Genomic DNA, 11816 nt, shown 5'->3' with positions numbered 1-11816 from the left:
TTCATCTTTCTTTTATTTGTTGTACTTTAGTTACTAATAATTACATTATATATAAAAATACAGGTACAGCTATATTCTTTTTTTTTTTTTGGTAAAAACATCAAAAAGGCCTTATATATAAAAATACAGGTACAGCTATATTCTTACGTGATATGATGAGTTATTTTTTTTATACAGGATCCATGAGATTTTCTGATCGGGTATCAACTATGAGACGATACCTTTAAACCTTTTAAATTTAGATTAATCTCTACTCGAGTCGTATAGGTCTTTTGCGGGAGGCAAATTCTACCCTTAAATTTTAAACGGTTGCATACATGAGTATAGTTCGAACTCGTGACCTCACTTAAGTTAGAAGAGTGTTTTACCAAATCATCTATGTGTTGGGGTTATATTATGAGTTACTTTGAAAAGACTAGTACTTTATATTCAGTTCATTAAGTTTCAAATAAATTCGAACATGTATGTAGTTGCAAGTCAATGTGATGTTTTATAAAGTGGGTTTTCTTTTGGCTATTTTAAAGGATCAACTTATCCTAAGGATATGTACTCTCTATTTTTTTTCGTATTTAAATGTTTTTGTTTCTTTACTTTATCTTTAAGCTTGCGAAAATAATTTTATAATTTCTTTTTACTTAGACCATGTACTTTTAAAAACAGTTTTGTTTAACCCCTCACACATCAGTATTTTTATTAATAAAAAAAATTTATAAAATTATTTTCAAAAATATTAAAGAAACAAAAATGTCTAAAAAGAAAACAATGAAAAATATAAAAACTTTAGGATAGGTTTTGTCTATTTTAAATGATTATCTCATTTTCTACTATCTCATTGGTTAGATTCATTAATAAAATACGAACACATCTAAATAAAAAAATTCTATATTTTGGTGAGAAATTATTTTATATAGCTTATTCTATTATGTCAATTTAAGTATTTGTCATTATGGGAGTTTAATTAAAACAAGACTTATCAAAAACTTAAATTTAATTGAAAAGAATTGACTCGATTTGTTATAAATTTAATAATTTTTATTCCATTTAATTCTTAATTTTACTCCCTGTATAAATTACCTAATTGTTTTGAATTAAATTAATATTTATATATTGTAAAAGTTATAATATACTTTTATTTTGTTTACATTTGATAATAAATTTCATTTTATTTGCTTTAAATTTTTAAAAATCTTCTGTTTTGATAAAATTTAAAATTATAGGTAATCAAATTTTACATTTTCGATTGAGTTTAATTTTAGTTTTTTTGGAATCAATTAATTTTAATAAATTTATTTTTAATTGAATGGAAAATCAATTTGCGCAACTTGTGTGCTACTAATCCTATTTTTTATATAACATAATGTAATTCTTTTTGGTGCATAACTATTTTTGTTTTTACGCACAAAAAAAAAAAGCGAGCACTCTAAAAATTCAAGGCATTTGGCCAATAAACTTGTAAAGAAAATAAAATATGTATTAAAAATAAAATATAAATTTAAATAAATTTAAAACCTCAAGTTTAAGGGATAAGGTTAATTTAACATGTTTAAAGATGTGATGCGTTAAACGAAAAGTTCAAGGATCCAATAGATAAATTAGTAAAAATTTAGGGGTCAAACAATGTATTAAATCTTATATATTTGGTGATGTGGTAAACGAGCTGGCAGCCCAACTAAAGTTTTTTCGTCACGTCAATGCATCTGAGATTCAATTTCTGTTTCAAGAGATTAAAAAGAATAATTTAACAAGTTTGGAAAGTAATAGATTAAATGAAAAATTTAAAAATCAAATAAATAAATGAATATAAGTTCAGGGATCAATATGTATGAAGTCATTAATTAATTATCATTGAAAGCTACAAAGCCACTTCTCAAAAGCAAGTGTCAAGATTGCTAACATCAAACTTGCTATAAAGAACAACCAAAATATGTGTTTCTTTCAAGAGCTTATACAACAATCAAAATTTACATTGTAAACAAGAAACAATATATCCACCGCTGCATTTAGCTACATGAATCATTTCAACATATCAAAAATAAAAAATAAAGAAACCGGAGGATAATCTAAACTGTACAACAAAATTTGGTATCAGAATTCATTATCGTACGGATCATAAAAATATTCAATTAGTCAATGGTAAACACATGAATGCGTCAAATTATGAGGTTTCCCTAGTCCGTTTCCATGGAGGGTAACCGGACATCTAACTCGCGTATAGAATTTGGACTTAACCAATCTGCCCAGAATATAGGCTCTAGACCTCATAACAAATGTTAGGTTCAGAGGAACCGCTACTTTCTCGATGTGTTTTTGCGCGGTAGCAAGAAGCGGTATGCCACCATACAAGGGAATTTGAGAAGAATGCACTACCATCGTCACTTTCCTCTCACTCTTCCTTGATTGAGTAAACTTCTTCATCTATTTAAATTCATCAAAAACAGTTAATTTCGCGAATACAATACTTAAATATTGCCAACAAATTCTTTATGCAATTAATTGAAACCGAAACCATTTTCAACGTTGGGAGAATTCGAGTTCGGTCATCAGTTAGAGGGCAATCTTTTTTTAAAAAGTTCCTATATGCAAAAATTTGGTGAATGTAAGACAATTTGGTAAAGAATTTGAATTAGAGAATGGTGTGCTTCAATTTTTAATAACTTAATTGAGGAGTGCAGTTTCTATGCATTCCCATTGCACAACTAATAGCAACATACATATATTCATGCCTGCCATATAAAAATCCCAAAAAGTCTAACCAGTCGGTTTCTTTTCATACGCCAATTAACCAAACACATTTACTCATCAATTACACCATCATGAAATGCCCCAACATCCTTGTTAAAAATCTAAAACTACTAGAATTAGTTAATTAATTAATTTTATCACTTATGAACTCTTATTAACTAATGTCATAGCCATTTTTAAATGTATAGGAATAAGCGTTGACCAACAAATTATTGGATCGTGAGTTCAATTTTTTTTATAAGCGCTTCCACTTCTTCAATTATATAAAAAAGAAAAAATGTACAAGAATATAAATATAAATAATGAATAGAAATATAAAACCATTTCTTACTCAGAAATTAGAAAACGAGCAATTAGAAAAAATGTGTAAGATTTTCTAAAATTTGATTGTTTGGATCGATAAATTATGTGAAGTCAAAGGCTGCAATTGTAGGTCCACACAAATAAATAAAATGTTGCAATAAATAATGCAGTTATCTCTATCAATTGCCTCATTGATGGTGTATAGAATGTTTGAAAAGAAGAGTTGAAAAAATGTAACAAATTAAATAAATACTATTTGGAAGAAAAAAACATCCCTTCTATAAGCACAAAAGGTTATTAAAATAAATCAGAATCGCCGGTTCGATTAAGATTTCAATATGAATCAGAACCTTGACCATGTCAAAATGGCAAAAGTCATAACATTTACTCAAAATAAACAAAATTCAAAACTTGTGGGGCTCATTTAAATTTCTATTCCCAACAAAAGAGACAATACATTGGTGCAGTCTTTTGCAGGCATTCCCATAAAGCTACCCAATTCTATTTATTTTTCTTTCTCTATAAAATCCACCTCCCAATGTGTAATCATATTATCTATCTAAAGTTAAAAAATAAAAGGCCCTTTTTCAGTTTTGACCCAAAATTTGCTTAAACTATTCATAGATAACTACCAAAAATCTGGACCTACATATCCAAATGACCAATTTACCCTTGTTCTGACCGTTACTTCATTTTAAAATTAAGGTATCAAAAAGACCTTTTGGGGATTTTATTTAAGAAGAGTTTAGCTTAGTCTTACCTGTCCTGAGGCGATTCTGAGTTGGTAATAGTGAAGTTCTATTGGGGTTGAGGTGACGTGGACGGCGAAGAATGTTGCTGGGTTTCTGTAATGAATCTTCACCGTCGAATTCAAGGAAAGCATGTCTGTTGGTACTCCTGTCTCATCATTTCCCGCTTGTACATTGAAGCTCTCGAATATAATGTTCTGCTTAAACATATTAAAAAAATTAATCACACTTTTATCTGCTTTAAACATATTAATTAATCCGACAAAAGAAAATTCTATTCGATCCATGTTCCCATTTAATCTTAAAATAACATCATTTCGCCGTGTTTATGTCCAAAATTTTCCGTTTTTTCATATCCGTGTCCGTGCTACTGAGACTTTTTTTAGTTTAATTTCTAATCCATACGTAGAACAACAGAAAACTCTAATCGTTTAATACCATATATGCTCCTTCCTTAAAATGGAAATAACAAAGAATCAAAATATTTAAAAAGATGAGAAAAATCAAAACATACCTTAACCAAAACTTGAGGTTCATAAGCTTTGCTGGCACCCCAAAGAATCAAACAAAACAGACCAAACAGCAAAACAAAGAACAAGAACCCACAAACATACAGTCTAACATTATGACCAGACCCATGGCTGTAATAATGCCCCACCATCTCTTCATCATCGTCGCCGTCGCCGTCATTTTGACCACCGTGACGATGGGGATTAAGCTGTATATGTTTCCAAGCAGCAACGTTTTTAGGGTTCTTGAGAGAGGCAGAGAATCGAGAAGTGGACGACTCACGGGAGTGATGAATGGGAGAGCAGTGGTAGTAATGGTGCGGCGGTGAACCGGTTGGGCTGGAGCCGTATGACATTTTTTCTACGTCGTGATTTGATGGGCTTTGGACGTAGTATATCGGTCGTCGCGGCGGTGACCGCGGCGGCCATGTGGTGTCTACGCTTGTTCCTTCGGAGTCTGTTTTGGCATGCATTTTTTGGATTGGTGAGTATGGGAGAGAGTGAGTGAGAGGTTTTTGAATTAGGAGACGCTGAAATCTGAATAGGGGACTGGACTGTGATTTTTATCCGGTTTTGATTTGTTTACTTTTCTGGAAAATCGAAATTTTTAGTTTTACAATAAAATGTCTGACTGACGTTTGCTAAAGTTGGTAAATGGGAGTAATGCTAATAATAATAAAGGAAAAAGCACTGCGTTCCCACTGTTGAACGCTAGTAGTTTTTGAAGAATGGAACCGGCGGGTTCAAACTAATGCCATCAAAAACCGAACATGGTATTACAGTCGATCCTACAATAATTAATATATATAATGAATTAAATATTTATTAAATATTTTATTAATTTATTAAATATATTATAACACGCAATGTTGAAATTAGTTCCTTAAAATTTGATTAATTATTAAAATTATTAATTTATTGAATATTAATTATTAGAGTCTTGACCATACTATTCAACAATATTTTAAAATCCAGATGGATGAGAAAACGGTATGGCTATCGATTTATGATTCAACCGGTTTAACCAGTTGTTCAACCTTTTAAATAGTTATAGAAATTATGTTTTTATATAAAAAAAAAATTTGTTTTGGGCTTTTAGATGAATATGAAATCAAGAAGATTTTGTGTATTGGGCTTTTCGATGAATATGATGGACTTCGTATTATGTTTAAGCTCTTTTCACTATATCAACCATAATTGATAATGTTTCAGACATCTTCAATCCATATTCAAATTTGAACACTATTTCTTAATTTATAAATAATAAACCTATTTTTTAGTATACATTACTCACATAAATTTATTTTTTTGTTAGTTGAATGTTTACTTTTTAATTACAATTTATATAGTTAATTTTGTAAATATTCATTTTGGTCCAACTTTTCGTTGAATACTAATTAAATTTTTAATAATTTAATCCAAATTATTTTTGTTGGTAAAAATAAAATTTATGGGAGAAATATATTGATGCAGAGGCATGAAGAATATTATTTAAATTGTAATTTTTTATTAACATTTGAATGTAATGTGTTATTTTAATGTTAATTTTATCGTTTCAATTTTAATTATTATTGGTTTAATTTTTTTAATTGAATATCAAATAATATTTATAAAAAATTAATTTTTAATTTAATATTATTCAAACATTTTTGAGTTTTGGATTGGAGATGCCCTTAGAATTTCATTTTCATGTTCACTTTTACAAGTGACGGCGGCCACTATAAAAAAATTCTTTTGTTGTGCTAAAAAAATATTCAACAAACTAAATTTTTTCATAATAAACAGATTAATTTGAAAAAAAACACATATATTATCACATTTAGAGTAGATTTAAATGATATTATGATAAATTAATATTTTGTCAAATATTTTTATCACTGTAAAAAGTATTTATGTTTTTTGTGAGAAAAATTATTTTATCACTCTATATTAAAAATATAGTTATGACGACAAAATAAATTCTATTATAATATTTAAAATTATATTGCCAACATTGTTTTTGTCATTATTAGAGTAAAATTAAATGATATTACGATAAATTAATATTTTATCAAATACTCTTATCATTATAAAAACGTAACTATGTTTTTTGTGACAAAATATTTTGCCAAAATAGTATATTGACATTGTATATTAAAAATATAGCTATGATGATAAAATAAATTTTATCATAATATTTAAAATTATTGTGATAAATTTTCTTTTGCAGCACTTACATGAAATTAAATAATATTATGATAAATTAATATTTTATCAAATATTTTGTCACTATTAAAAATAATTATGTCTTTTGTGAAAATATTTTGCCAAAACAAACATTTTGTCACTGTATTTTAGAAATATAGTTATGAATTAAAATAAATTTTACCATAATATTTAAAAATGTTGGGATAATTTTTTTTGCAGAATTAAGTATAATCAAATGATATAATGATAAATTAATTTTTTGTCAAATATTTTATCATTATAAAAAGTAATATTAATTTTTGTGATCAAGTATTTTGCCAAAAAAATGCTTTATCAATATATATTAAAAATATAATCATGATAATAAAATTAATTTTATCATAATTTTAAAACAATTGTGACAAAAATTTTTTACGGCAATTAAGTAAAATTAAATGATATTATAATAAATTGATATTTTATTAAAAAGTAATTTTTAATTATGATAAAATTGATCTTATCAAAAGTTATTTTATCACTATATAATTAAAAAATATTAATGACAACAAGATTAAATGAATTATGATTATGTATTGTATTATGATAAAATAAAGTATGTAACAATTAAGATTAAAGTTCAAATTAGCTTAGCTTCTTATTTTATTAAAATATTTTTTATTCTTTAAAAGAAAAATCAAGATAGGGCAAAATTATTTTTGCTGAATATTGACATCACATTGCCGCATCAATTCCATCGTTGTACTTATGCCGCCACCGCACTTTCATCGTTGCTGTGTTTCTGTGCTTCTGTCACTGCTTAATTTTTCATGTATTCATTTTTATTTTAGAAAAAAGATTAGAAATTGATTAATGAAGGATGAATTGCAAATTTAACTTTTTTAATGCTTATCTTTTTCAATTGACTAGTGTTTGGAAGATCAAATAACTCCATAGGATGAATTATTAATACTTTAAAATTCCAAGTGATTCGTACAAATTCAATGTAGAGCTTCACATTTGACGTGTTTGTTCCTTTCTTTGAGTTTGTTCATCTCGGCGAAGCCCAAACTCAAGGTATGATACAATACTCGTCGAGTATCATTACAAACCTAGAATTTGTGACAAACAAATCCGTCACAAAACAACATTTGTGATGAATTTGTTACCAATCTAATAATAAACAGTCATTTATGAGAAAAAATAAAGGTATAAAATATTTAAATAAACAGAGCTACATAGCTAATATTCTAATGGTATTGCCTGTTACTTATGTACAAAAACTAAATATTAACACAAACAAAGTGGAAAAAAAATATGCTCCTCCAATAAATTCTATGGAAGGATGAAGATATGCTCCTCCAAAGCTTCATTCAATTTATAATATATAACCTGCAAAAAAATAGTATGAAATATTAAATTTAAAAGCTCAATAAATATTAATAATAATTTGTTGTCAATTGTAACAAAATGAAGTGTAAGTATTGAATCTACACAAATGTTGGTTCTTAGTAATATCTGAATTCCAACAAATTTTGAAGTAATCACAAATATATAGATTCTTCTTTCATTTTTTACTCGAACTTTTCATTTCCACTTACATGTTTGTTAGTTTTTATTTAGGGGCGTTTGGTTTAAGGTTGTGAATTAGAATCTGAGTGGTAATCGGAATGAGAATAAATGGAAAAAATTGTTTTTATTTTTTGTTTGGTTCAAAGTTAGTGTAGGAATGGGAATGAGTAAAATTTAATTAAAAAAAAGTATTTATTATTTATTAAAAATACTTTTTTTTATTTTTTAAATAATTTTTATATAAAAAAAATTAAAAAAAAATAATTTTTTTTTAAAACTAAAAAATATTAAAAAAATATTTTTTTATTATTTTAAGTATATTTTTTAAAATAAATATTTAAAAATAGTTTTTTAATAATTATATATTTATTATTAAAATATTTTGTTAAATTTTAATTCTCATTTCCAAAAGTCCATTTGCATGGGGTAAGGGAGAAATGGGTGATTCCCATTAAACGGGTAATCACATTTTCATTTTTTAATATAATTTAACAAAACAAACACAAATAATGGGAACAATTTTGTATTGAAAAATATGGACTTTACTTTAATTTTTTATATGGGCTTTTAAAAACCCAAACCTATATAAATATGGAGACCGCACCGAATCGACTGAAATTTTCCGGTTAATAAAACTTTGGGTTTGGTTAAATAAATAACGCTTTGGATTGGAATTTTCCCAAACCGAAAAAACCGAAAAAATTCTAACCGAACCGACCGATGCTCACTCCTAACTGAGAGACTCTTTCGTTAATTTGAGAGACTAAATCGTTTTAGCAGAACTAAAATTGATGAGGGACCAAATCGTTTAAAAGTAAGGTACCAAATCGTTCAATAAAATTAAAAATGAGGGACCAAACCATTCACAACTTCAGGCGAGAAAATAACCCAGCTAGGTCGTATTATGTTCTTTGAAGAATAGAGAATTTGTTCTTTGAAGATATATGTTCCTTGAAGAACATATCTGTTTTTTGAAGAACATATTCTGTTTTTCAAAGAACATAATTTTCGTTCTCGAAGAGGACGACCTGAGAGTGGCGGTGGCAGCGACGAATGGTTTGGGTCGACGGGCGGCAGTGGATAGGTTGATCAGATGGGTTGTGTTTAATTAAATGTGGTTGGATTTTGGTTCGATTAAGTCTCTCAGAGGTATTTTGGGTCTTTTTAATATTTGATGATGTGTCAGCTGACACCTGGCACCGTCAAACTTTCTTTTTTTTTTAGAATTATAGTCGTTAAAATATAAGGGTGTTTTCATCCATAAGGGTTGTGAATCCCGCCACCACAAAAATCAGAAAATTTTGTGGCCGTTTTTAAATATTATGGGGTTTTGTGCACGGGACCCCAGAAGATCAGAACCCATGGATGGTTAATAGCCTCAATTTCAGACTAAGTAGATTGATAAGGGCCTAGCATCACCCCTGAAAATCATGGCTAGTATAGCATACCAAGTTGTCCTGCAAAAGAAACCAAGATTAAGAACTATCACATACTCACAAATTCTCTACACTACTTTTCCAAAAACTAAGAGGTAACTAATTAAAAAATTACATCAGAATTTTCTTTCTTACCTTTGGGTGTTTGCCGAATAAATGTGTTGGATAATTTCTCTGATGAAATTGACATGCAGCTTTAAAATGATGAATGGGTGAGAAGAACATCAATTCATACCACGAACAAACACTGAAATGAATAAATTTGGACTTAAAAACAAAATAATTGATATATGAAGCTAAGAAACAAAGGTGCAGACAGATTCATAAGTGCAAAGAATACAATACCGAATTGAAGAAATAGTAAGCATGTAATACCTAATTGAAGAAATAGTAAGCATGTAATACCTAATTGAAGACGTGATAAGTGTTTACAAAATTCTTCTGGCTAAAAATATCAGAAACTAGAAGTGGTGGGAATGAAAATCTTGGAGCCAAAAAATTGAGGGAAACTAAAAAGACAGAAAATGAATCACCAGCTTTTAATTAATTTTAGGGTTAATTACATATAAAATCATGATTTTTGCATCAAGTTTAAAAAATAACACGATTTTTAAAACATATCAATCATAGACACCATCTTTTAATTCTTTTCAATTTCATCATGAGCATATTTTTCGGCAAAATTTTACTAACTTGGATACTCGATGGTTCTACCACGTGTCATGCCATGTCAGCAACAATGCCACTAAAAATCGCCGATATTATTTTTGAAAAGAAATAAAGGATGGTATCTGTAATTGTCACGTTTAAAAGATCATGTTATTTTTTAAATTTGGTGCAAAAGATCATGATATTATGTGTAATTAACCTTTAATTTTATTATAGTATTTATTTAAAATGCCATTAATTGTAGCATTTTAATGGTATTTAATATAAATGCCAGCGTTGATTTAGAATTATTGACATGCCAAGTTTTTTAGTGAAATTTATACTAATGATACTAATAAAATGCCATTAAAAGGTGTATAGGGTGTGGTGATAAAACATTAGATTTTTTGTGTTTTTTTTTACTCAAAATCAACTTCGCGGAAATTTTATTTTATTTAAATGTTGAAAATCAAGTTTTTCAAATTCCAAAGTTGGATAAATAGGCATCATCGATTCAAGTCTAACTTTTAAACTTTTTATTTATTTATTTTAGTTTATCAAATTTGCATCTCTATATTTTCATTCTTTACTTTCGTGGATGATTGAATAAAATTTGAGATTAAAATATTATTCAATCTACCAAAGTTGTCAATTGGCTCTTCAAACATAAAATAAAATTAATTGTCGAACCCATTGCAATCGAAGCAACGTCTATCGCTCAATAAAATTTTTGGTTCCGCCACTTCGAATTAGGTTAATATTGTTAAAATCTTCACATCAAAACGGCGTCACGTTGATGTGGAGAATTTTTTTTAAAATAATTAACCTAATATAGATTATTAGAACTAAAAAAAATTCATCAAGCGATATGTCTTTTGGTCATGTAGATTCTTTCAATTTGTATCTGTTTGCACCAAAATTAAAAATATGGCCAAAAGGCCATTAAAGCACATATTCTTTTAAAAGATAGGAAAAAGCTACCGTGAATAATTGGCTAAGATTTGACCAAAGATAATTTCAGAGATTTATTTCAGAGGTTTTGACCAATATTTGACGAAAGATAATTTCAGAGGTTTATTTCAAAGGTTTTAACCAAAGATAATTTCAGAGGTTGATTTCAGAGGTTTTGGCTAAGATTTGACCAAAGATAATTTCAAAGATTTATTTTCAGAGGTTGATTAGTTTGACTCCAGAAGTTGATTTGCAGAGGTTAATTTCTAGAGGTTAATTTCCAAAGGTTGATTTCCAGAGGTCGACTCCAGGAGTTAATTTCTAGAAGTTGATTTTCAGAGGTTGACTACTCCAGAAGTTAATTTCAGAGGTTGACTCTAGAAGTTAATTTCCAGAACTTAATTCCAAAGGTTGCCTCAATCTATTTCAGAGGTTGATTTTAGATGATTGATTTCAGAGGTTGATTTCAGAAGTTGACGAGTTATTTCTAGGAGTTTCAGAAGGCCTAAGTCCATTTTCAGAAGGTTAAGCCCATGTTTTAAATGGCCATTAAATTATATTTTAAATGGCCCATAAGTCTAAGAAGGTTATTTTCAGAAGATTAGAAGTCAAAAAGCACGAGCAGAAGCAACAAGACACGATTGGCAGTTCTTGAAGGTGGAAAAGAACGTGTGCAGTTGAAAAATGAAGCAGCAGTTTTCAAGTGACAAAGTCTATAAATAAAACAAGAGCAGGAAGAGAAA

The 11816-nt window shown here is 28.1% G+C and overlaps 1 protein-coding gene across 1 annotated transcript; it reads right to left on the bottom strand.

Annotated features, from left to right (window-relative positions):
• Window positions 1–1886: 1886 nt before the first annotated feature.
• LOC126679993 (uncharacterized) lies at window positions 1887–4936 on the bottom strand. The gene is made up of 3 exons (XM_050375020.2): window positions 4309–4936; window positions 3806–3991; window positions 1887–2415 (listed from the first exon to the last, which is right to left on the bottom strand). Exons 1-3 carry the CDS (start codon window positions 4774–4776, stop codon window positions 2128–2130), a joined length of 942 nt encoding a protein of 313 aa, XP_050230977.1. The 5' UTR covers window positions 4777–4936; the 3' UTR covers window positions 1887–2127.
• Window positions 4937–11816: the final 6880 nt, after the last annotated feature.

The sequence above is a fragment of the Mercurialis annua genome, linkage group LG5 (genome assembly GCF_937616625.2).
Source record: "Mercurialis annua linkage group LG5, ddMerAnnu1.2, whole genome shotgun sequence".
NCBI classification, from domain to species: domain Eukaryota; kingdom Viridiplantae; phylum Streptophyta; class Magnoliopsida; order Malpighiales; family Euphorbiaceae; genus Mercurialis; species Mercurialis annua.
The sequence above is the reverse complement of the archived record's forward strand: the minus strand, read 5'-3'. Positions and strand labels throughout refer to the sequence as shown.